The sequence below is a fragment of the Episyrphus balteatus genome, chromosome 3 (assembly GCF_945859705.1).
Source record: "Episyrphus balteatus chromosome 3, idEpiBalt1.1, whole genome shotgun sequence".
Lineage (NCBI taxonomy): Eukaryota > Metazoa > Arthropoda > Insecta > Diptera > Syrphidae > Episyrphus > Episyrphus balteatus.
In genome coordinates this window covers 93,626,137-93,653,293 of record NC_079136.1, presented here as the reverse complement: position 1 = coordinate 93,653,293, position 27,157 = coordinate 93,626,137, and the positions used below count along the sequence as shown (strand labels likewise).

The 27,157-nt window shown below is 29.3% G+C and overlaps 1 protein-coding gene across 2 annotated transcripts; it reads left to right on the top strand.

Moving 5' to 3' along the window:
* The first annotated feature begins 491 nt into the window (after positions 1 to 491).
* LOC129916404 (ribosome-binding protein 1) lies at positions 492 to 26,811 on the top strand. Of its 2 annotated transcripts, XM_055996320.1 has the most exons (6): positions 492 to 649; positions 18,161 to 20,163; positions 21,799 to 21,882; positions 22,002 to 22,529; positions 22,600 to 22,719; positions 25,536 to 26,811. In XM_055996320.1, the coding sequence occupies exons 2-6, from the start codon at positions 18,238 to 18,240 to the stop codon at positions 25,542 to 25,544; spliced, it is 2,667 nt and encodes an 888-aa protein (XP_055852295.1). In that variant the 5' UTR covers positions 492 to 649; positions 18,161 to 18,237; the 3' UTR covers positions 25,545 to 26,811. The 2 variants fall into 2 exon arrangements, with proteins under 2 accessions (XP_055852295.1, XP_055852296.1); XM_055996321.1 differs by lacking the exon at positions 21,799 to 21,882.
* Positions 26,812 to 27,157: the final 346 nt, after the last annotated feature.

Genomic DNA, 27,157 nt, shown 5'->3' with positions numbered 1-27,157 from the left:
TTTGACTGCCCTTTGCATTTTTCTTGACTCCAAGAGCAGTGTTGACGGTTTTTCATTTATTTCTTGCTTTAAAAGTTATGTTGACTTTTCTTGATTTTAAATTAATTTTGAATATTTTTATTTTGACCTTGACAGAATACTCGATGATATTTTTTCGTTAGCATTTTCGTTGTCGACTTTGGAGACTTGAAAATTTTTCGTTTCGCATCAGATGGGTGTATTTTTATTCCGTTCTACTTTTCATCACATTTGTAAATGCTGATGAATTTATGAAAAACACTCCAAATGTAAACAGTCCATCAAAAATGGGTGCTTTCAAAGCACCTGAAATCATTCAGTCCTCAACCCAAAACCCTGTGAAACGCACTCTCTCATAACCATCCGGAATTCCGTACAAAAATCATTCACAATAGATGCTTTTCAATAAAAATTAACCACTGAACTGTACAGAAAAATCGCCGAGCTGTTTTTTTTTCTTTTTTTTTTATTTCTGTGTGTGTGTTGGTCGGGTACGGTTTTTTAGTTGGACAATTTTGATTGAAGAAGTGTAATCTGGTTTTGCTTGCATGTCAGTGTGATTATATTTTAAAAAAGAAGAAAAAAATTCCAGTGAATTTTATATATTCCTCAATTTATTCTAAACGCATTTGTAAGTTATCAATATAAAATTAAATACAACAAACTATTATAATTCATTCTCATTATTCATATTATAAAAAGAAATCTTTGAAATGCCACATAATTTCATCATGAAAAAAAAAAAAACTTGGACGGAGAAAAAAGTCCCAATCGGCTAGTGAATAATTTTTTTTTTTTAATTCAGCGGCACAGATCGCAATGGCGGTTAGTTGGTTGGCCAGCTAACCAACCAACGAGCCCTGCATGAAGAAACGTCAAAAAGTTGCCACGAAAAAAAATCCTTGTCTTTTTCTTCATTTTTTTTTCCTTATTTCTTTTGTCTGCAAAAGTTATTTCTGAATGATTTTAGATTTTATCAATTGGGTTTTAAAGTTTTCTTTGTCTTAAGTTGAAAATTTTAACACCATTGAATGGGTTTTATGGTGTAAATACATTTTTTATTTAGGATGAAAAAAAAAAAAAAAAAATGAGAAATGATAAAAAAAACTAGAACGCCGGAGGAAGAAGAAATTTTCACAGAGCTAAAAGTTATTTTTAGTGACATCATCAATTTTGTGTGTGAGCTGGTGAACGGCATCGCCAGCGACACACAGGTCTTGTTCTCTCTTGTGTGCCTGTCACTCAGGGAAGCCCCAGCTTGGTCCGCTCGACTCGACGTCGACGACGGCAGCAGCAGGCGCTCGCCGCTGCTGCGAAAATCCCAATCAGAAATTATTAATTGCAATTGGGACGATGGACGGCCCGATTGCCGATTCTCTCCCTGGCTCTGGCCTCTGGCTGACCGAGCGATTTCCATTCTTTTGTTTTGTCGTTGTCGTCGTTAGTTAGCCTTAACGGTCGACGACGACGACGAGACGAAAACAGCATTTTTTTCTGTTTTGCATATTTATCGCAAACGCGGCCGTCCGTTCCACTGCCGCCCGTAGTCTGTCGTGGCCTATATACAGTAGTGATGGGTACCTCATACATGAGGCAATACAAATGTCCCATACACCACTCTGAAATGTCCCATCACCTCAAAGCAAAAAAATGTATTACCTCACACCTCACCACAAAAACAAAAAAAATATCTCCTTACTCTTTCGTCTCCAGAAAAAAAACTTATTTGTATTTCTCTCTGTCTCTTCTCATGATGATGAGCAGATGAGGAATGAAATTGAGTGTATGAGGAAAAGGAAAATCATGAATGTTACGCGCCACGAAATGTGTGTACATAATGTATGTGTATGAAGAAATGCATGAAGAGTAAAGAGTACCAATGTTTTAAAATGAAAAATAAATAAATGTATGAAGTTTTGTGTTATGGGACATTTGAAGTAGGTGCGTATTTTGAGGGGAGAAAATTAGAAGTAATGAGGAGGAGGACGTGACGTTTGTTTTTTTTTTTAAGAAAGAAAACGAAGAGGACATACGACAATGTACTAAAATGAAACCAATAATAAAAATATGAAAGAGAGAAGAATGAAAAGAAAGAAAGGAAAGAAAAAAAATAAAAGAAAGAAAAAAAAAGATAAGAAAGAAAAAGAAGAATAAGAAGAAAAAGAAAGAGTTGTAAATTGAAGGAGGTTTGTTATTGTTATTTTTTTTTTTTTTTTTTTTGTAATTGAAATTGTCCACTAAAATTGGTTTGTCCCATGGGACATTTGAGGTGGGACAAAGTACCACCTCATTTCGAAAAATGAGTACCTCATACAAACTCATTTTAAATTCGTGTCCTACCCATCACTAATATACAGTTTTTCTTTCTTTCTTTTTTTTTGTTTAAATATGTATATACACATCTTGTGCTATGTAATAAATAATTATGAAAATGCATATATAGATAGATAGATACATTCATATTTAAAAGACTGCCTGGGAAGAGTTGGTTTAGCAATGACGAACGACGACGACGATTGACGAAACGATCATGAAACTATACGATGAACGTGGAGACTTTCTTTTTCTCTCTCACAGTCTCAGCTACTTGTTCATCTTCCGGTTGATGACCTTAGCCGGCTTCCACACAACATCAATGGTGTGTTTTTTTTTTTTTTATTTTTTCTATGCTGTTTTTTCTGTTCATTGTAAATGTAAAATTGTTTAATTGAATGATGATACTGCTGCTGTTGCTTATAAAACTGGGGTTATTGTTTTTTTTTTTTTTTGTTGGTTCATGTGACTGCAACTTCTCGGTTTTATTTTTTTTTACACCATCGTTTTTCTGTCATATACTTATACGGGTGATGATTTTTTGTAAATCAGCAATAAAAGCCAGTTGTTGGGAGTTTATCTCTGTGTCCACTCTGTGTGTCATTGCCGCCACCATTATTATTACAAACATTTTAACATTCCAATTGCATACGTGGTTGATTTGTTTTTTTTTTTCAATTTTCTTGATATTTTAATGTTTGACTAATCTGTCTTTTTTTTTTTATCTCTGTTTGTTGTTGTTGGGTGACTTTTTATATTATATTTTTTTTATAAACAGAGATATGTACCTATGTACATCCGATTTGTGTTTTTTTTTTTTTTTGCACTTTAATGTGTTTGGTGTTATCAATCGGAGGCAACAAGAAATTTAAGAGTATAACAATGTCACAATTAGTGTGACCAAATTATAGAAAAAAAAAAAAAAAAAAAAATACAAAAGGAAATTTTTTTTTCACAGTTTTTGGATTGTATTGAAATATTTTATGTACATGATTCATTAATTGAAATTAATTGTTGTATTTTAGAATATTATTGATTTCTTAGTTATGAATTTTAGGGTGATACCTAAATTTATAGCTGCGTTCTTTTGGGAACATTTATCTACTTAAAACTACTTTGAACTACTTTTGCTCTATTGAAAAAGTAGTTCAAAGCAGCTTTAAGTACTAAGCAGGAAATAAATAAGCATCTTATATAGTTTTGATAACATCTCAAAATGATTTTGCCTTAAGTAAACTCAAAAAGCGGATTTTTTTCAGTAGAGGATCAATATATAAAAGCCATAGAAACTCATATACATACATACCTATATATGTAATTAAATTTAAAGCAATGTTTTTTCTGAATTCAGAGTAATGAAAATTTGGTGAGTTACCTTGGCTTTAATCATTCAAAACTTAAAAAAAAAAAATCAGTTTAAACAACAATGTAAAATTCCCTTTTGTTCAAAATTTTTAGTTGGAAATTAGTTAAAGAAAGATAAAAGATCAATGTCAAAACATTTCAAATTCATCAAAATCTCCTAATTATTTTTTTAAAAACCTATTTTAAAGTAAAAGCGTAGGGAGAAGATTTTGGATCAAGCTAGAAAATGTATGTTTGATGCAGAAGATACAGAAGATAAAGAAAGTCTATTTTAATTTTCAAGTGAGAAGTAAGAAAACACCATATGAATAAAATTGAATACCTGTGGAATTCGGTTAAAGTGATGTAGTTTTTATGATATCCAAAAACCAAAAGAGTTTATTTCAATATTTTTACCTTAAGGTATAGACAGCAGGTTGCGTAAGTCGTCATGGACTTTTAATTTGTTTTTCTATTTTAATTTTTGTTTTATGAAATTGCCTCTCTCAAAATATACCTCCCTCAAACATTATTTTCTTGTTTAGCCCAACCTATACAATTTTAGATCTTTTCCGCATCACTTGTAGCTAGAAAAGAAAAAAAATACATCTATCAAATTCCTTATGCTAAAAAACTATTTGATTTTCTTCTTATTTTACTGTTAAGGAAATTCCATTAAAAACTGGTCAGAACATGAAGCATGATCATATTGTGGAAGCTTATTTACTTTTGTTGATAAAAAACTATTAAGTACAAATCGTCCCGTTTCTGCCTGAACCACGTATCTACACAAATAAATTTGATCATTCCTTAAAATAAATATACATTTTTCTCAAAATTAAAAATATGAATTGAACAAAGGGAAATCAAGTTATGTTTTAGACATATTAATTGAATTATTTCTACACTTAAACCCTTGCAGCTATTCTATCTGTAAGTTTTAGAGCAATGTTTAACAGAAAAAAAAATCTTTTAAAAAAATGTACTTACGAGGTTCAAGCAGAAACGGGACGAAATGTCGTAAGTAAAACATCCTCATCCTAAGTACAAAATTTAGGAAATATAAGTAAGGGAGTAGATTTAAATAATCAACTAAAGTTTGGTGTAAAACCTTTAATAAATTAACAAGCTGAAATCTGAAAATAAGATCACCGATGTAAATACCCCCTTATCATTGCAAAAAAAAACTTATATTTATAGCTAATTTCGTTAAATAAATATTCTTAAGAAAAGAAAAAAATTTCTTTTGCATTTAATCGCAGGTATTATAAGGTATTAAATTTATGTAACTTGAGTCATTGTTCAATTTGTTCTCTGAACCTGAAGTATTTAAACATTTTGTTTTTTTATTTTTTTTAACTCAAGTTTAAAAGTTTGTAATTTTGTTTATACATATCTGCATGTAAAATTAAATAAGCTTAAGAGTTTCACAGAAAATATTCATTATCACATCCCCCAAAACTACATAAATGTCCGAAAATGGTAAAAAAAAAATGGATTGCTATGTTATGAAAGTAATGAGTAAATTTTATTCATGGACAGTATCAATTTATATGTATTTTATTTGTTACAGTTACCTTGGAATTGCTCATTAATAAATGATTCTCGATTGAGACAGAAAAGACAATATTTTATAAAAATAAATATGACTTATGTATCAAAATGTGTTAATTTGTACATAAAAAGAATGTGTTCCAAGCAATTTTTACTAGAAAAGCAAATAAATGAGTTCACACAGTCACGCATTTTATTTTTTAAATCCTATGGAGCATTCGAAAGTTACAGGTTTCAATTAAAGCAAGTTTGAATAGGGCGAACAAAATACATGATTTCCACAATTTTGATTCTATAAAAATATAAAGCAAGCGTCAAAACTTTCATAAAAATGAGCATTAAAAAGAAAAATTGAGGACAAAATCTTATAAAATATATTCGGGGTGTTTTCCCATTTTCGGAAGTTTGCTATCACTCACGAATCATCTTTGAAAAAAAATTTCCCCAGAAAATATAGCTGAATTTGAACCAAATTTCCTAAATTCAAAACAATTATAAAAAACAAAATTGTATCCACAGTATAAACTCTGTAATTGAAACGGTAATATGGTTTGGGTCGATAATAAATTATTTGAATGTTTTTATTCAAATAATTTAGGCTTTGATAACACACACAAGTAACTATTGTTGTTCATTCAAAACCTTCATTATAAATAGATTACATAGGGGCAGTATCACTGCAATTTTTTTTACTCTTGCGTACCGATCGTGAAATGTGTTTCCCATTAATTAACGTAAAAAAAAAAACACGAATGAATTTTTGAAGTATAGTTATTTTAAATGCAATACTTAACTCCTATTATCAAGCTTACAAAAATAATGTTAACCGTAAAGAAAATCGTTCAAAAACACACAGAGATAAACGTATTTTGTCTCTTTGTTACTTAAAACTCGTTTGGCTTTCAAATAAGGTATGGTCACACTGATATTTGTACATACTGATCCCTAAAATTGAAGTTACAAAAAATACATATTCGCGTTTCGAAAATTAATTCTGCTACATCAATGTCTGGTTGTTTTTGTTTAAGAAAAATTAATATTGAAACAAAAATTAACCAAAATTACAATGACGTGTAGATTGTTTCATGTGATATATCTTGGTATGTAACAACTGATGAACAGTCGTTTCTGTACATAAACCAACACATACAATATTTTCCTCCTACATGCAAGGTTATTGCAGAAGTTTGTGAATTTTTACACTGTGGGTCGAACCAATCGGCTGTTATACCTCTTACCGGGCTTGAAGTAAGCAATTTGGTGATTCCCAATTCGTAACCAAAAACAAAAAAAAAAAAAGAAGAAGAAGTTAAGAAGAGATAGTAACATGTGAAGAAAGCTACACAAAACCGGATGGGATAGGAGTTGTGTTTTTTTTTTTTAAATTTTTTCTTATTTTCGCACTGACTTATTGTTGGATAAAGTATCTGTATATACTTTTTTTCTCTGGAAAAAAAATGACTAGGGATCCTCGTTGTTGAATTTTTGCTTAACTTATGTTACGTGGCTCTTTATTATAAGGCAGGTATGTAGATACATATACATTTTAATTATTTATACATACAACAAAGTTTATTGACGTCAGGAGTGACTTAAACAAAAATTGATAATGAAATATCTTTATTGGTGAACATTCTTTGGGTTTTTTTTTCCAGTGAAAAGAAAGTATTCAGCAATGGAGAAAAAAAAGTACTTGAGGTGAAATCAACCCACTTTAATAGTTGAAAGTATTTATTACTACGTTTTTAGGAAGATTGTGTTCAAGATCTTCTTTTAAATAATTTGTATTTAATTCATATTCAAAGAAATGCAAGAGAATCATTAAAATTCAATCTTAATTGATTGATGCTGCTTACAATCTTTGTAAATGTTGTAAAGCTTTTAATTGTAAAGCTGTTTTACTATCATGATTAAGTCAATTGTATGTGTGTTTCTTTGTTTACAAGAAATCGCCTGAAAGTTAAAATATTAATGTAATTTATTTGTTTATACATAAAATATGTAATGCGTAATCGGCTTTATCAGATATTGCAACTTTTGCACACATTTTGAAGTTAATATGTCTCAAGATAGGAACGTAATAGATCTTTTCTTTCTTCGGACTCGACTTCAGCATTTTAAAAAGTAACGAAAAATTAAATATTCAATTTTTGTGTTGTTTTATATTTCATGTCAAATTTTTTAGCCTTTGAAATCAAACCTATTTGGGAACAATAGCTGTGTTTTATTTTTCTCATGATCCAGATCAGATCATTGTTTTTATTAGCTTTACAATAAAAGCAGGATTTTGTTTTGTTGTTTCGCAAATAAATACGATGATCTAATCTGAATCACGAGGAAAATAAAACACAGCTAATGTAAAGTGAAAATATGTAGTTCAATTCTGGGGCCACAACGAATAACCGAATGATTCGAAAAACCGTTACACAGTAACAACTCGATCTAGTCTAGATGGTTTTAATGTATTTTTTTTTTCAAAATTAAAAAAATTAGAAGGTGTAGACCAGTGTTTCTCAACCTTTTTTGTGATATGTCCCACCAGAATCTTATCAAAACCTTCATGTTAAAAAAAAAAAAAAAAAAAAATTAGGGAAAATAAGTAAAAATAATAATTTCGAAAGAAAGCAAAAACAATTGATTACTATTTAACGACAAGTGTTGTTAGTTTTGTTTTATGGGGAAAATGCAGAAAATTCTGTTCTGAACAGTTGCTGAAGAGTTCATTAAAACAAATAAAAAATGATGTTCGGAAAATAAATATTCTTATTCTCATTGCCCCCCTATAAAATGGAACTGCCCCTCTGTGGGACGTAGGCCCCACGTTGGGAAACACTGATGTAGACTGAAAACTGGAAAACATTATAAAATCACACATTTTTTTTTCTTAACTAACTTAAGCGGTTATTGATGGTGACCACAGAATTTTTAATGAAAGCACGTTTAAATATAACTTTAATTTTTTATTTAACTAGTTAAAAACTACAGCTTTGTTGTTTATAAGATATGTTAAATCATTTCCCAAATAAGAGCCACCCTAATATCCATCTATGCATAGGTTTACCAATTTTTAGACAGCAATAAAACATATTTATAGTGTTATCACTTAAATACACCCTATAATATAAAGAAAATTTTGAATGAATTGAATTTGTATAGTAAAATTTTCAAAATATTGTTGATTAAAATAAAGCAAGCACTTGCTTTTACGGTAAAAGTTGCTAAGAATATTAAAGCTGTTTATATGAAAATTCATCAAAAAGCAGTTTGAAGAAAAAAATAAAATAATAATAAAAATTTTAATCTTAAAATATCTAACTCTCAAGATTATTTTGCCATTTGTTTTCGACATTTGTCAGCATATAATTTCCAAATTTTTTAACTAAGAACCGTCTTAAACTATCTACACACATATTATGAAGATAAAAGCCTGATGAGTTTTTTTTTTATTATTTTATTTAATTGTAAAAGCCTCGAAAATATACTCTTGTAGGGTATCATTCTATAGACTTTTTTAATATTGGTTTATCAAAAATCAAAATTCTTCGCTCCTCAAGAGGATAATATAAATTTTGCCAAAACTTCAAACTCAAAAAAAAAAAGAAAAGAAGAAAATCAAACATTTGAGTGTGCAAACATACACATACACGACTTGTTTGCATTACCTTGCAGAAAGTGCAATGTATAGATTAAATAAACATAAATTCAGGTTAATAGCATTGTAACCCATTTAAAATCATAGTTTTGCGAAACAAAAACGCAAGCAGAGGAGAACATTGGGCTAAATTGATTAATTATTGTGTGTGTTTCGAGACTGCCAACATATTCGTGGCATCATTTAAGTTCTACGACAATGTTCAAACGCTAGGGAAATCTAATGAACATTGAGTACATTCCAACTATGTATATAAAACAATACTGCATCATCATCTCCTCTCTAGAAACTAAGTGTATTTTATCAATCGACGGCTTCGGTAGAGTAAACGTATGATTACAGAAAAACAAAACAAAAAAAAAAAAATAATAAACCGTTAATAAAGTGGGGAAATATAAATGCTTCACGCAAAAGTGTTTACTTATACATTTCAGTAAAATATACTTTCCCTTATTTCATATCTAAATATGTGAACAATTGTTCACTTATACAAACTTAAAACAGATAATTTTTATTGATTTTTGTTAGGCAAAATAGATCAATTGTGCAAATTGACGACAATTTAAGAACGGTTTGAAGGCAATGAAAAATGGTTTTCTACAAACTGGCTAACCTAGTAACCATATTCATGTATATTTTGTTTGTTTTTATTTAATTTTTTTCTACTTCAAATAAAACAAAATAAATATTATTCTGTTTTTTTAGTTTTTAATTTTTTTTTATTTAACAAACATAACGACGTGTTGTGGATCGTGATTAATAAATCCATAAATCCTGATGAAGTTAAGTCAAAACAAAATCGTTCAGCGTTTCTGGTCAAAAGGGAAGAATGTGGTCTATCTTTTAAATGATTCGTTTTAATAATATTTCTTGGCTTTTGACAAATGTGTCCCCGTGGTCGTGAAAGGGTTAATAAGGGCTTACTATGTATATTTAAATATCTATTAAGATCCTCAATTCACTGCTGGCAGCTAGATGTGACAATAATTTGTTTCGTCCAATCTCAAAGACATAAATTGAATACAAAAAAAAAAAAAACAAAACAAAACCTAACTCCTAAACATAACGCTCTTGGGTTTCTTTTAAAAATTTTTCAAAAGAATCGGTAATGCCAATAATTCCAACTCAAAAACATTTTCTTAACCACATCCGTTTCAGCAAGATCTGCATCCGTGTGTGTAGTTAATTAAAAAAGTATATGACAGAAAAAATACATTAGAAGGACAATTTAGTAAAAAGATAACAATCCACTGACCTCTTTTTGTTAAAATATTATAGATGGCACCACAACGAAAAAGAGGACTGTCTTCTGTAAAACAGGACGGATGATGACCGTACATATACCTCGCACCTATGTACCTCAAAATGTAAATGAACAAAAGAGGAAAAAGTAAAAAATCGACTGTTTATAAAAAGCCTCGTCTTGTCTAAAACCTTTTTTGACATCAAAGGTATCGGTGAGGTCCTGACTATTTATAAAAGCGTCGTCTTGTCTTAAACCTTTTTTGACATCAAAGGTATCACTGAGGTCCTGACAGAGCAGCGTACATTCTTTATCGTTATCATGAACAGGCGGATAAGCTTGCCAGAGATGTCAAAACTACACATTTGTTTTTTCAAGGATTTATCAAATTGTTGACAAATACTGACTTAAGAGGTTCGCAAAATACTGTTCCTCTGTAGTTGGCACACTTCAGAGACAGCCGAGAGACACTCGGTTTTCAAAATGGCTTTCACCCAACAATACCAAACATTACGCAAACTGAAATGTTTACTAATGTCGAATTCCTTAAAAAAAATTGATTTAAAATCGATATGCATGCGTTTTACGTGTCGTAAACAATGTGTCGAGGTTTCAAATCGATTTTTTTTTTAAGGGAACTCGACATAAGAATCCAATTTTTGCTGACACTAAAAAGGTTTTTAGGATTTCCCTTTTTGGTTGAAATATTTCTAAAGTTATAAAAATAGTTAAAAATGGTACCTCCCATAGAAGCGTTTTCCTATTTTTTACATTCTCATAAACGACTTTACAAAAAGAATGGGCCTCACCACTGAGAGCTACATACATATGTATATTTAAAAAAAATCATTTTTTGAAAATTCCAGAGGTTTTGGATTTAAATTTGATTAAAAAAAAGACCCTTACTATTTTGGTAAAAAATACATGAGCCGTTTTTAGCATATAAAAGTTGCGAAAATGTTCATTTAAAAACAATATGTACCTATTGTTTTTTTTTTTTTTGTCAAAGAGTCAATTATTCGAAAAAAGGAGCAATTAATTTGTCTGTACTATAGTTTTTTTAATTAAAAATACAAAAAAATAAAATGCACGACTGGGTCGCACAAACATGCTCTTAGAGTTCAAGTTGCTTAAATTAAGACTTTTTATATAGAAACTTGGGAAATGTAGGTACCTACATATATATAAAAAAAAAATAAAATGAAAAAAAAACACAAAATTTGTTTTTTTTTAAATAAAACAAAATCTGAAATTTAATTGTCCTCCAAAACAAGTATGCAGTTTTATTTGATATCTTAAGGTGCATTTTTAGAAAAAAAGTTTTCAAAATCGTTAAGCCTGAACTACATCAAAACACAACGTCAAAAAAGTACAAAAAAGTAAACACGATGTTTTTTCTTCTTCTTGGACTTAGATGGAGTTGATTGTAATTTGTTTACTTTTTTAATTTTTTTTTATTTGAAATTTCAAAACTTCAAAAACAAAAGAGCTTTTTTTGTTAATTTTTTTCCAATAGATGTCAGGTAAATATACATACATGTGATTTTTATATTTTGAGCTTTGTTTACTTTTTTGACTTTGTGTTTTGATGTAGTTCAGGCTTTAGAGCCGTTTTTTAAAAAACTAATTTTTTATAAATAATTTTTTGGAAAAAAAGTTAAGAAAAAAATTGGTATGGCATTTTGTAGAAATCACTAATCAACATCTAAAAACAAAATTTCAAAAAAATCCAATGTCCCGTTTTCGAAAATTTGATTTTTCAAAAAAAAAAAAATTTTCAAAATTTTTTTAAAAATCCAAAAATTATTTTTTTTTCAAAATTTTATTTTTGGCTTATTTTAAAATTATACAAATCGTGCTTTTTTACAAAAAGTTTCGTTGAAATCGAATAAGTAGTTTCAGAGTAAATCGCATTAAAAAAAACGGTTCTATGGTACCGTTAATAATGATAATAATGAACATGAAAAATGATAATGAAAATAAAATTTTTTATTAAAAGATATACCTTCTTTTAAAACTTACATTTGAATTTTTTTAACAAAATCGTTGGAGCCGTTTTTGAGATATTTCAATTTTACTAAAATCGGTATATGACAAGTACCGTTATTTTTGGTCCAAACAAATTAATTCCAAAATCCCCTCTGGAGAGTCGCAAAATAACGCTACATACCAAGTTTGACATCAATCGGTCTATCCGTTTAGGCTGTAGGTTCGTTTACAGACAGATAGACCGACAGACTGACAGAAAGACAGACGGTCTTCCGGGACCCACTTTTTTGGCATTCTCTATCATCGTAATGTCTTTCACTTTGAGTAAAGCCATTCAAAATGAATATACTCAAAACCAAAGTAAGAGTAGCATATTAACGGAAATTATCGAATCGCATAAATAATTATTATGAAAATAAATCTTTATTTCTCCAGTATTTTGTGTAATACTAGGAACAAATTTAATTTACTCAAAAACATTCATATTTCACGTACATTATTGTGTAGCTTCATATTTATTTTAAGAGAGACAGAGATAAAAAGAGAGAGAGAGAAAGAGAGTTAGAGTAAAACTATTTTTTCTTGTTCATAATTTAAATTTGCAATATTTAATTTATTTTTATTGACTTTACTATGAGAATTAGGTTGAATCGTCTGATGAGTGATTTAGCTGCTGTTTCCTCGAAAAAAAAAACTTAAACGATCATTATCATTCATCATATGTATGTAAATCATTATAAAGATCAATTTAATGACGTAGTTTCAGTAGATGTACTCGTCACTTGCTAAAATTCTCAGACTACTTTTCCACACATACAAACGTGCATAAATTGTATTCTTTTTTTTTGTTTGATATTTGATTACGTCAAGGTTTTTTCTATTTTTGATTAAATTTTGAGGAGACAACTGGTAATTTTTTTTTAGTAAAAAGCCGACGTTTGCAGATTTCATTTATGAAGCAAATGAACAAAACAAAAAACTTCCATTATCATCAGGGTTATAATTTATTTTTAAAACAAAATGTCAACTTTCATATTTTTTTTCTTAAATGATTTGCTACAAACAGAATTAATGTACGTTTAGATAGTGATATGTCGAAATAATGATAATTTTTGTTTTACGTATGTTTGGATTTTTTAAAAATTTATTTATTTATTTCTGATGGCAATTATGCACCACGTCGTGAATTTGTATGCATTTCAGCCAGTATTTTTTTTAATGTATTAAGAGTAAATGAATGAATTGTTTTTTTTTTTTATGAATGGATTATTGGTTTTTGTTATGCTTTTTATTTTTGTTTGAATGATTTATTAAGTGGGACCATAAACAAAATACAAAGTATACTTTTTAACGTTTATCATCATGTGTTAGTAGTTTTTTTTCAATTATAATGGCGCTTCGTGTTGATAAGGGGCAATTTTGTTAAGATAAGATTTTTCACTGAAATGTGTAGTTCATAGTTCAAGTACTTACATTTAAAACAGTCAACATTTCGATGATGAAAAGTCCAAAAAAATGGTTTTCGTCATGACGTTATTTATGCGTTCATACATATTTTCATAGTCTATACTGGTAGACAGATTTTTTTTAAAACGGTACCTACTAAAGATTTTGAAATAAAGCGTTGCCGTGTTTTGCGAAAATTTAAATATTTTAGACTGATATATATATTATTTGTAAGAATAAAGAGTTTTTAAATTTTCAAAAAAAAAAAAAAAATGATTTTTGTTAACATCGATTTTTTGTCGTTTGCCCATTGACAGACGACTTTTTTCGATAGTCGATCATCGAAAATGAATATTGGCATTGTGAATCTTTATTTTAACGAAATTTTTTTTTTATATTTCCTACTCCGAAATTTCAGAAATCTTATAAATATTTCGTTTAAATAAAAATAAAAAAAAAATTTGCTATCGACTCAAATAAGTTCATAATTCACAATAGCAAATATGTTTGACTGACTGTCTTTATATTTATTTCGGACATTGTATGTATGTACATTAGAGTGACCGCAAGAAATCGATTTTCGAAATTTGGTCGGGGGAACCCCATAAAATGTTCCGCCTTTGCAGATTTTTAGATAGCCAAAATTTCAGCTCGATTGGATAACTCTAAATGGTGCCGACACTCGCTCAAAGTATCAAAAATCTCTGTTTTTTCACTGTTTTTCGAAGAAAATTAGCTCTAGCTCCCAAACAGATCGGGTTATTTTCACTTTTTATATATTTAATTAAAGGTAGTGTTGCTACACATAATTCAGATGCTAAATTTGTTTAGTTTTACCAAAAAAGAAAAATTTTGTCATCAATTTAAATTTTCAGTACTTACCTCAAAAAGAGCTGAAGTGCAAACTCGATTTAAAATGAAACTTTTTTTTTAAACTGTTTTATTTAAAAAAACGAAACATTTAACAGAATTCTAAGGCTGTGTGTGAATTGCGTTAAATAGTTAACACTGTGTAAAATTTTTGACACTATTGAGGTGAACAAAAAAATTTCAGCTGTATGGCTTATTGTTTAATATTTTTCTCTGCCTCTTTTCTGCTATGAAACCAGGTCCCAGAGCCCAATAAATTTTTAACAGCTGAAAATTTTTTATTCACCTCAACAGTGTCAAATATTTTACACTATGTGAACTATTTTACGCAATTCACACACGGCCTAAAAAACAAAAAAAATAACATCGTGTTACATTTCTTATACATAATTAATGAAGTAAATACTAAAAAAATTTAATCAACAGATTTACAAAGTAGTTTTGGAAGCATCAGGATACAATTTTCGGCACTCACTGACTACTTGAAGTACATATTGTTTTTGTTCCTCATCTTCAATTAAAAGGTTATTAAAATCCGTTATTAATTTGACTCCTCTTTCTGTCATGTCATTTACGACTTTAAGTGATTGCACTTTTTAAAAGCCTTTTTTAAAATGCGGGTTTTCGGGCCAAAGATTTGGAGGTTCTTTGAGAAAACTTGTGTCTGTTTTCAATCGGCTGAAAAAGTTCAATGTTTCTTTGTTCACAATATTTTTTAACCCTGCTGTGACAAATTGTTCATCTTCATGTGTCTGTAGCTTTGGATTTACTTTTCTGTTGGTTTCCGTTTCACTAGTTTTCAAAATTATGTTGGCCGTTTCTAATTTTGTTCGCCATCTGGTAAAGTTAGGTCAAAGAACGCCAGACCTGCCTGCTCTGAACTTAAATACCATAAATGGTTTGAGAATTTAGCAAGAGCCTACTCTGAAATATCTTTGTCTATCTTGAGGTATTCAATGCAATTACGCAAAAGATCAAGATCTTGTTTAGGAGCCAGATAAGCTCTTGGGGCATTAAACCAAGCAAAAGTTTTTTCTTGTTGAATGTAAGTTTGATTTTGAAACTACAAAGTCAATTGGATTTTGCCGTAGTGCTTCTATTGTAGCTATAATTATGCGAGAAGCATTTCTATCAGATGCCTTACATCGATCCAATAACAAAGAAAGATTCATTCTTAATAGCTCTTTCACCCCACGACTATACCTCATACTTTTGCTACCCGAGGGCCCAGAGATAGAGAAACATCCATTCTATCCCTATCCGCAGAATAAAACAGTTAAAAAAAGTTTAATTTTAAATCGAGTTTGCACTTCAGCTCTTTTTGTGGTAAGTACTGAAAATTTAAATTGATGACAATATTTTTCTTTTTTAGTAAAACTAAACAAATTTAGCATCTGAATTATGTGTTACAACACTACCTTTAATTTAATATATAAAAAGTGAAAATAACTCGATCTGTCTGGGAGCTAGAGCTAATTTTCTTCGAAAAACAGTGAAAAAACAGAGATTTTTGATACTTTGAGCGAGTGTCGGCACCATTTAGAGTTATCCAATCGAGCTGAAATTTTGGCTATCTAAAAATCTGCAAAGGCGGAACATTTTATGGGGTTCCCCCGAAAAAAATTCGACAAAAAATTTTTTCTATGGGAGTTGCGGTCACTCTAATGTACATATATCATTTGAAAATCCTATCTCATTACAGTAAGATTTCTGGTTTTGAAAGATGTTGTGTTTCACACTTTCCAGCAGTCGTAGCTCGAAAAATATTCAGAAAAGAAATCGTTAACTTTTTTCTGACTTTTATAGTGACTTTAAATAAATAAAGAAATAGAGCCAATATAGTTTTGGATTGTGCCCCATGAGTTTGGAATAGAGCGCTGAACAAATATAAATATCATTCAGTATGTCAAGAATATTTGTTTATCAAAGGTTGAAAAAGACAGGTAAACGCTCGCCTGGGCTAATTTTCCATTTGAAAAGCCTCAAAAAAGTATTAACCGAAAAGTCGCTGCTAAAATACTTCCTTTCTTATTTGCGTTTTATACCATTTGTAACAAAATTATGACTTACATTATAGCTGACTGAAAACTATAGGCTTGTATGTTTTAATTTAAAAGCCTGTAGACATACATTATGTAAAACCTTGTATTTATTCAGCCTTTTTTTTTCATTCATTCATTTATTTATTTGATTGATATAATAATAAATAATATATATGCATACAAAAATTTAAACCTTACTGATTTACAGACTCTCCGGTCTCCCTATCTCTCTGAATGATATGCATTTGCAATAGTGACAATTCAATATTTTATATGTCTTCAACAACTTTATTAAGCCTTAACTCAGAAAAAAATTCAAATTTTAAAAATCCAACATTCATAACTTAGATTATAATTTTACTAAAAGTGATTCACTACCATTTTGGTTGATCAAGTCATTAGCTTAAATTTAGAAACAACCGCATTTTTGTATAGTGTATCACTTTTAGACTTGTCACTTATTAGCATCTACGTATTATGTTTCATCATTAATTCTTTGCCGTTGTGGCACTCTTAAATGCAGGTTTATTTTCGCCGACTTTAATGACACATACCGTCATTCATTCACAATTCTTCCAAAGTAATTCACACGAGCGTGTCTGAATTGAACAAAAAATAAAATGTATATATGTATGTAGTATAGTGTTTATTTTTTCGTTTCTTCAACAACTGGAATTAATATAAATAATTTAGGTAGGTGTTGGTTTTATGGAGTTTATTAATTATACAAAGGTTGTTATTCCAAAAATTAAAAACTGAAAAACTGTTTCATTTGACATTATAAAAATCAAACCAAAAATGATTGAATCACAAAAATGCGCGTTTGGAAATCATAATTCTATATATGAATGTATTATTTGTGTACACAATTTGTGCGTGCAAGAGGCTTCCCATGAATAATGATGTCCCAAATTAAAAAAAAAACTTTGTTCCGACCTATAAACTAATTATCTGAACAATATAAAATGGAGATGTCTATAAACTAATTATCTGAACAATATAAAATGGAGATGTCTTCCTACAGCTCCTAGTGCTCAGATTCGGTATCGTATAATTTAAGAATTGTTGATCTTTTACTTAAAATAATTAAATAGATGTCTTTGCTAGAGGTTAAAAGTTATGTCCATTTTACATATTTTATTTTTAATTAAAGATCAATGATAACTATATTAAAATAAGACATACAAATTTGAATGACTCTGACTGAGTTATTCAAACATATTGTATGAAGAAGATGACTGTGCCTTTGCCTTGAAATTTATTTTATTTTCTAAAAAAAATCAGAATCAGTGCAAGTAAATAATGCAAATTATCTAATCTGCTTTTTTTTAAGACGCATAAGTGATTACAATATCGGATAAAAGTTCATCATTTCTTGAACTCTAGCTTTTTTTTGTCTTCAGTCGTTATACTTATCTGTCTTCCAAAACATTGAACAAAGAATTAAAAAAAAAACATACAGTATAAAACATATGTATAGGTATAGAAATCGATACATCTTTTTTCAATTATTTTTCTTGTCAATTGCCAGTTGCTATTACTTTCATTAGCGTTTTCGTGGTTAACATATGTTTTATCGATTTAAAGAATATCACATATTCATATGTACATACATACATTAAATAGCTTAAATAAAACTGATTCAAATAAATAATTAATATTTTTTTTCTTTCCTTTCTTTCTTTACAGAATAAATAATTGTTTAGAAATTCAAAAAAAAAGTTTCAATTTATTAAAAAAAATTGTTCAGTAGAAGATATGCAAATATGGATTTTCAAATTTTAATTATAATCGCATGTGTATTCCTGGCATCTTTATTTTCTTTGTTATTCATAAACAAGTTTTTCCGTCGGAAAACATTTGAAGAAATTGTTGCCGAGAAAAAAGCAATGACCGAAAAAATCTACGGACCAGCAAAGGCTGCCAAAAAACAAGCGCGTAGCTCAAAATTGCCAAGCAAGAAAGAACTGAAAAAGGAGAAACGACAGAAACAACAAAAGAAAACCGAAGACAACACGACCGAAGTTGATGACAGCGATGCTCAATCGGAAAATCCATCAATTGAAGATATGCCCGAAGAACCACAACAAATAGTTTCCAAGAAAGCTATACCTGTAGTTCAGGTGGTAGATTTCGCTGCTCCCGAAGCCGAAATTGTTGATTCTGATAATGGAAGCAATGTCGGCCAGCATCGTTCTAGTGCAGACAATCAAAAGGCAACCAACAAATCCAATAAGCAACGTAAAAATGCCAATACCAAAAGTGCTGGTATTTTAGCTAACAAGCAGGAGAATGTTGTAGTGAAGGAAACCATCATCACAAACGAAGAGAAACCTGCTTTGAATAGTATTGAATCCAAACCACCAAAGGATGCAGTTGAAATTAAGAAACAGGAAAACGTTGAAATCAAGAAAGCCAAGGAACAAAGAAAGCCGAACAAACCCAAGAAAGAAACAGAAGCCGTAGAAATCACCAATGTTTCGAAAGATTTAAAGCAATTGGATGAGAAACCAGTTCGTACTGGTTCACCCAAAAATCAAAACAACAAACTAAAACAGCAAAATAAGAAGAAGAACGACAAGGAAAACATTGCCTTGGATAAGATTAATGAAAACGATACAATTGGTGTGAGTCTCTTGATGAATCTCTTTGGTCGGGCCGAATTGAACCGTAGTGAAATTCAAATTCTCATTGATTACTTGTTGAACAAACAGCAAGATATGCCCGCTTCTCATTCCGAATGGAGCGATGATATTGTTCAGAAGTTGAAGAAACAATTGGAAGAGAAAGAAAAGGCTTTGCAAGAAGAACAAGAATCTTCAATTGGAATTCAAGCTAAGCTCCGTGATATGCGTACTGAGATCAATAGTGAGCGTGCTCAAATAAATGCTACAGTCAAGGGTTATATTGAAGAAATTCAAGCCAAAAAGACAGAAATTGCTGCAATGGCCCAAGAAATACAAAATATCAATGATAAATTTGCATTGGAACGTCAACAATTCCAGAATAAGTTGCGTCTTGAGAAACAGGCTAGTTCACAAGAAGTTTTGGTTCAGTTGCAACGTGAGAATGAACGTTCTACTATGCTGCAAGCTGAACTCGCTCACAAAGAACAAGCAATTACCGAATTGAAGGCCGAACTCGTTCACAAAGAACAATGTGTGAATGATTTGAAATGCTTGGTCAATGCATCACATCAAGGAGTTGAAGATGCCAAACAAAAAACTAACGAAATAATTCAAGCTCAAGTCAATCAAATTCAGTTGCTTGAACAAAAATTGGACGAAGCCGAAGTTGTCATTAACAAACAACGCTATGAGCTGGAAAAAGCAAAGAGCACCGAAGGCGAACACGAATCTAACAAAGTGGAACTTCGTAATTTACAAAATGCATTGGATTCCAAACAAGCTGAGTTAGATATGGCATTGAATCAGTTTGGTGATATGCAACAGGAAATTGATGCTTTGAATTTGGCAAATAAGGAGCTTAGCGAAGAGATTGGTGGAATTAATAATCAGGCTGAAGAGAAAAATAAGCAAGATACTGATTTAAAGAATAATTTGGATATCCTTCAGACAGCCTTGGAAGAAAAGGATAAAAAACTTTCAGAATATGAGAACTCATTGAAGCAGTTGGCTAGCAAAGAAGATGAACTTATTAAGCAAATTCAAGAGCAAAAAGAAAAGAATAATGTAAGTTATTTTTTGATAAATATTTAATATAAAATTTTATTTGGTTTTTTTTTTTTTGTGTTTGAGTTTTAGTTTAAACAAAATTTTCTTTTTATCTTCATTATAATAATTTATTTCGGGTATTAAATGTGTTAAATTTAAGACTTGTTAAATTTTTCTGAAGATTTGGAAGAATTTTCTCTTTTAAATGTCATGAACTACTGCCATAAGGTTTCGTATTTATAATGCAATGAGTTCAAACCTGCTGTAATATTATTTTCCTATGGAAATCATATTTGAAAAAATGTAGACAATCGATTCAGTTTAGTAAACAAAAATCGAATACCTAGCTTTAGATCGTAACCGTTTCGCCTGTTAATTATATCGCATATAGAGAATGTGAAAAATGTTTAATGTTCAATATCAATAGAGTGAAAATCTGCTAATTCCACGAAAACATGATTTCAAAAATTGATTAAAAACACAAAAAAAAAAGTATCAATTCTTTAACATTAAGTGGTATGAAGATTGAAGAATAACTTGACATTGTTTTGGATTTATTCAAAAATTAAGAAATTTTCTAATTTTTAAATATTTTTGTCAGGACTGTAAAAGTGGAGATAGCTGTTTTTCACTCTTAGCCAACGGTGATACAATACATACCATACATAGTTACCATATTGACATTCGTTTTTACACACATTAATAAAGAAAGTTATAACCGGGATTGGTTACAAATAATTGTACGCCTTTAGTAAAGATTTTGGTTTTTGTTCATTGATCGGAAATATTTTCAGTAAACGAAACTTTTTCACATTTGTTTTCTTCAAATAGATCCATTCAACACAAAAAATGTGCTCTTCTTGTCATTTATTCTTTTTGATAATTTTGTCTGATCTGATCGATCAATAATCCCGAATTGGTATTGTCTATTAAGCAAAAACAGAAAGAGTGATCGGAGATCCGTTATCTGAGAAATCTGTATTGCGGTTGTCCATTATGATTTATGATCGACAGTAGTTGTCAATTTTCTGATCTTTATTTCTTTATGTAAAAATCGACTAAACATTGCGAGTTGCAGTTCCGTGAGACAAATGATCTTTTACTTAGTAAAATTAAGAGCCACGATTTTTATCAATCAAATACAAATGGATTTAATATCAGTTAGAACTAACTATTTTTCCAAATGCAATTTAATTTAACTTCATAACAAAGTGTATTCTTGGTAATAATCTGAAAATATTTCATTCAATCGCCTTAGTATAATTAAATGGATCATTTTGTAAACTAAACAATTTAACTTACTCCAGATCAACTAATTACTCATCTTGCTTATTAATACATAAAAAATACTTTTATTTCTAAAGGATCAAGATAAAGCCATGCTATTTCACTAGCTTGTTGCTTCATAAATAAAAAAATGTAATACCATACTTCCAGTTTTAACAGGATTCATAATTTAAATGTAGTTTTGCAATATTTTTTTTTTTTAATTTTAATCAAAATAAATGTTTTCATTTTCGTTGTAATATTTAACATTTTAATTTATACTTCATTAGATATTAATAATTGTTTTCAAATTTAACTATAAAAAAAAAAAAAACAAAATTAATGAAAAGCAATTGCAATGCTATATTGTTATGTTTCCTTTCGTAGGACTTGCGTACTAAAAACTGGAAGTTGGTTGAGGCTTTACAAAATGCTGAAACAGCAAAGAAACAAATTAGCAACAGCTTAGGTGTAAGTGTTTTTTTTTTTCAATTTATTTTCGATACCAATTTCCTTTGAGCGATAACACAATTGTGTAAATTGAATGGATTTTTTTTTTAATGTCATCTTTTTCTTCTTTTCTTTAACAGCTACAGCAACAACAACATGCACTACTTCTATCACAAGAACAACAAAAAGCAGTTACAATCAAATCAGATCCGGCAAATGAGCAAAAACAAATCCGCGAAATATTAGAACGTTTGTATCCGGATGCAGTTAAAGCAAATGCCGGATCAGCACTTTCGTTATCGTTTGACCAATGGGTCGAGCAGGTCTTAGCGACACATGTTAAACAATCTATAAGTAAAAATAGTGCAACTACCGCCACTAACACCACCAGCACTAACACCACCACTATACCAGCAACAAATAGCAACAGTAGTAGTAATCATTCTTCACATAATCATAATAACTTAAATAGTAGTGAAGATACAAAAAATAATAGTGATAGTATTAAAAATAGTAGTAGTGTTAGCACTAATACCAGCAGCGGTGGCAGTAGTAGCGATGTAGAATCAGCGTCGGCTGCTGACAAAGCTGAAATACTCAAATTGCAATCACAAAACGCTCAATTACGAGCGAACTCAGAAGAGTTGACTAAACTCGTTACAAAGACCGTAAGTTTAATAACTTTTTATCACAAATGTTATAAAAGTTTGTATTTTAAATTTTCTTGCAATTTTTTAGGGGAATACATTATTAGAGCTTGAAGCTCGTGCCCGGGAACAAGAAGAAAACTGGAGAAGTATCGTTCGTTCAAAGGAGGAAGAAATTAATTTATTAAAACATTCTAACGGGGAAAAACAAGTAAGTTAAATTAAAATAAACGAATATGTACGTCGCATCTCTATCAACAACATCACTGAAACTTAAAAAGAAACTGCATAGATAGTATCCCCGTCGCAGATATGTGTGAATGGGTCTGATAACGGTTCTTTGGAGACGTATTCATTTAACGCTGAACATTACTTGAGTGACTATTTATCGTGAAGCAAATTTTGGTATAGAAAAACAAAATATACATAATGTATTTAAATTTTAATATCTATATTTCTACGTTATTTCTGCATCTCTCTGTAATTTGAAAAGTTTATATAAATATTATACATACGCTTTTCCATCAGGCACAATCCCAATTTTTCCGAAAAATTTCGACTGGCCTTTAAAAAGAACTCAAAACGTTGTATGTAATTAAAAAATGTACATAATGACAAGAATGACCTCTAACACTTAAAAAGCTCCTAATTTCGAAATTTTTGTTAAGAATTTCCAGTCTCTCCAGAAAACTCAAACTTGCTTAGGAGAAAAGTTTTTTTTAATAAAAAAGTTAAATTGGCTGAACAATTAAATAGTATTATATCAAGACGATACTGCACCGGCCATTTCGGTACATAACCTAAATATCGTGGGTACAAAGCCAAAACCACGAATCTGCAAAATTGTAGTTTTGAGAAAAACGGCTTCTTATGTAAACTCGTGCAACGGAATTTGATAGTTTAGGCTTCTAGGCTACAGATGGAGGATCGGGATGGACGCAGTGATTAGGGGGGCCGATAACAAGTACAATGACGCAATTAAAGTGAAAATGTCCAAAAATGCAGATTCGCGGTTTTGGCGTTGTGCCGACACGATATCAAACACTCTAAATCATTCATTAAACTGTTTTGTAAAAGAGTGGAATTGACGTTGCCGAACATAAGCATTAATTTCAACAGTTTTAAAATCTCGCATTTGCATTAAACAGCACTTCATTTGCGCTGTTCCTGATAGTCGGTAACACTTTCCATTTGATTTTTCTTGATACAAATAATGTTTGACTCATAGAATATTTTCTGTTCCATGTTTCTGGAGTCCATGAGTCATATATGATTCATAAAGACGTGTGTCTAAAAACGTGTTTGCTATATGAAAATATTGCTATAGAACATAATTTATTCATGAATGTGTAGAAAAAGAAGAAATACTTTACCAAACTGCAAAAAAAACTTGGAAAACTGTTTAAGCAAAAAAAGTTATTTCATAAAAAAATCTTAGATTTTTTTTTATTTTGGGGGAAGTTATACATATGTTAACATATCGAAGAATATTTTTTTAATTACGATACACAATTATTATATAGGTAGGCACATAATAAGAAAATTAAAACACAATTAATAGTACAGGCGCGCGATTGAAAAAAGAAAACAAATCTAGGAAAAATTGTAGAGGCATTAATATCTGAATGCAGGATAATAAAAGAGGCTTGATTATATGTTTTGTCCACGGCCGTTTTGAAAAATACGTTTTGATCAATATCGCGAAAACGACTCATTTAACAGAAAATTTGCAAGGACGTTTTTGATAGTAAATTTAATTATCTTTCTTTTTTACATTTCTTAATTTTCCTATAGAATGAATACTTTTTTAATAAGAGATCCAAATAATGCGTGCTTTTACGTAAGGTGTAAAACAAAATTATATGAATCCAATGTGGTTCATGGGACGAAGAGTCGATGAGATGAGAATAAAGCTGGACGTATAATGTTTTATAATAAGTTTCTATGGGGACAGTTAAGTTGTTAAATTAAAAGAGTTGAAAAAATTTCGCGTAGACCAAGCATCCAAAATTTATTTAAATACTGATAGCTACGCCATTAATTCTGTGTCTTCAATTGATCTTTTTGCAAATACATACAATACAGTTACATTGTATTCCCGAACCGTTAGTTTTTCAATTTCCAATCTGAAGTAATACTGCTGTTTACTACCAAGTAGGGCTTTTTTGGTAGATTTTGAGAAAGAGGGCAATAAATAGATTTTCAAGAAAAAAAAGATGCCTCAATCAAAAAGTGTTCAAAACAAAATAAAATACACGCTCGAGTAGCGTGAAAATATTTTATACTGAGTTTGGTTTTGTGGAAATTGTTAAATACAAACTAATGCACTACTAAGTTGTTAAGTTGTTAAAATGACACAAATAACTTGTAAAATGAACTTGAGCCCCAAGCGAATTAAGCTATTTAATTATGTAATTGTCGATTAAAAAACAGATTACATAATTTTTTAAAATTCCGTTAAAAAAAAAAACTAACCAAAATTTGTAAAAAAAATAAGAAAATTATGTATCCCCTTACTAAGTTTGTACCTATCATTAATAAATACATTTTTACTATTTCTACTACACTAAGGCTTACTATATAGAAGTAATAGATTAAAAACACAAATTAATTGCTCAGTCTTTAAAGAAATACTTTATTGATAAATGTTTTCAGGAAAAACAATTGACAAAGGAAAAGAAGTAGAATATAAATTAAAAAAAAGGACAAAGAGGCACTAAAATATTAAAAAGAGGCATTTTCAGACAACAAGAAAAAAAAAGTGGAGGGAAAGTGGTATGCGTGCAAAAAAATGAAAAAAGCCTCCTTAGAGGCGCGAAGGTAGCCTTACTACCAAGTTATAAGAGAATCGCTTAAGCGACTTAGGCTGGAACAAAAATTACCACTACTTATAGAAATATAATATTATTTACCATATCACCAAGAGCTTTCTATTTTTTGGTATTTTTCTTTTTCAGTTATTCAGAGTGCTTTTTTATAATATTGTTTATAACAAAACCTTAATAATTTTAAATTTTACATTTGCAGGACATTTAATGTTGAATAAATTCATCAGATACAAATGGAGATTAAGATTGCCTTCCAGAACTTAACGTAATGAAATAATAATAAAAGAAAATATAAAACAAAAATAAACTTAAATCATTTTCTAATCGATGAACTATTAGAATATGACTTTTTACACATAAAAAAAAAAATAATAAACAAAAACAAAAATGAACAGAAAGTCAGTCAGTTTTTACATGAATTTCTTAATAAAAATCTGCTAAATTTAACTGATAAATCATTGCCATTGTACTGTTTGAAATGAGAGTATGTAAGGAAAAAAAAAAAGTAACTCCATCTCCAATTGCTTTCAAACAGCAAAATTCAAACTAACAGACAACTTTATGTTTGTTTCTAAGACTACAATAAATTTAAAACAACAAAAAAAATATTAATTTACTATTATACATACATATTATGTTATTATTTTGTATTTTATTTTGAATGTAAAACAAAAACAACAACAGCGATAGAATTCTTGTAACATTGGACTACAGAAAAAACCCACTCACAAACAGAATTAGAGCTAGCTCTCACGGATTTCTATCTGAGTTTGAAAATTAGAATAAATTTCTAGCCAAAGTCTAGCGAGAAAAAAAAAAAAAACTGTTAAAATTTATTCAATACAAAAAAATATTAAAAGCAAAATCACTTATACATAACTTTAATTCATAATGAATCTATTTTTATATAATATACATTTAATATTTTAAGAATATGGTTAGCAAAAGTAATTTACCAACCAACAACAATCGGAATTAAATACAAAAACAAAAATGCAAATGAAAAGAAAAATTAGCGAAGGGTTTGAAAATTAAAATTTACGAAAAAAATACGATGAAAAATAACGCGATATATTAGAAATAACTTTTAAAATTATTAATTTTGCTGGTTTATGTTTTAATCTTTGTTTGTAAATGAAACGAATAGTTTTTTTTCTAAAACAAAACAAAAAATATAAAACAAACTGATTGAAAAAAAGTGGAATAAAAAACAATACAGGAAGACATTAGAAACACTTGTTTGCTGTGCAATTTTAGATGAAACATTTAAAATGAAAAAAAAAAAAAATTTAAAAAAAAAATAATCAATCTTTTAGTTTATTTTTCTGTAAGTAAGTTTGAGATAAATGGGAAACAAAACTATAAAACACAAAAAAGGAACTGAATGATAGTGTCAAATTAAGAGAGAAAAATAAAACGATAGGATTAAATAAATTTAAATGAAAAAAAAAAACACCCATTCACACATAAATAAATAAATAATTACTAAAATAGAATGAACTGTTAAATTTAAATAAAACAGCAAAAAATCTGAACAGGTATCTATGCTTAGACTTAAAAAATACATTTAATTTAATAAAATTACTATCTAAAAAAAAATATTAAACCATTTTGCGAAACAAAACAATATTATCAATTATATTCCATGTTATTTTCTTTATTACTATAAACGCCTCTCAGTCAGAATGAAAATAAAAAAAAAAAAAAAACAAAAGAAATAATTCCATTTATTATAATTAAAATTATATTTTTATTAATTACATATTTTTTATTTATATTTTATTTTCTCAAATAATTATTTTATTATCATTATAAAATAAT

Excerpts from the sequence above, each read along its gene's own strand:
- LOC129916404 (XM_055996320.1), top strand. The coding sequence starts at position 18,238 with ATGGATTTTCAAATTTTAATTATAATCGCATGTGTATTCCTGGCATCT. Across the intron at positions 20,164-21,798 it reads AGCAAAAAGAAAAGAATAAT|GACTTGCGTACTAAAAACTG; the intron begins GTAAGTTATTTT and ends TTCCTTTCGTAG. Across the intron at positions 22,530-22,599 it reads CTAAACTCGTTACAAAGACC|GGGAATACATTATTAGAGCT; the intron begins GTAAGTTTAATA and ends GCAATTTTTTAG.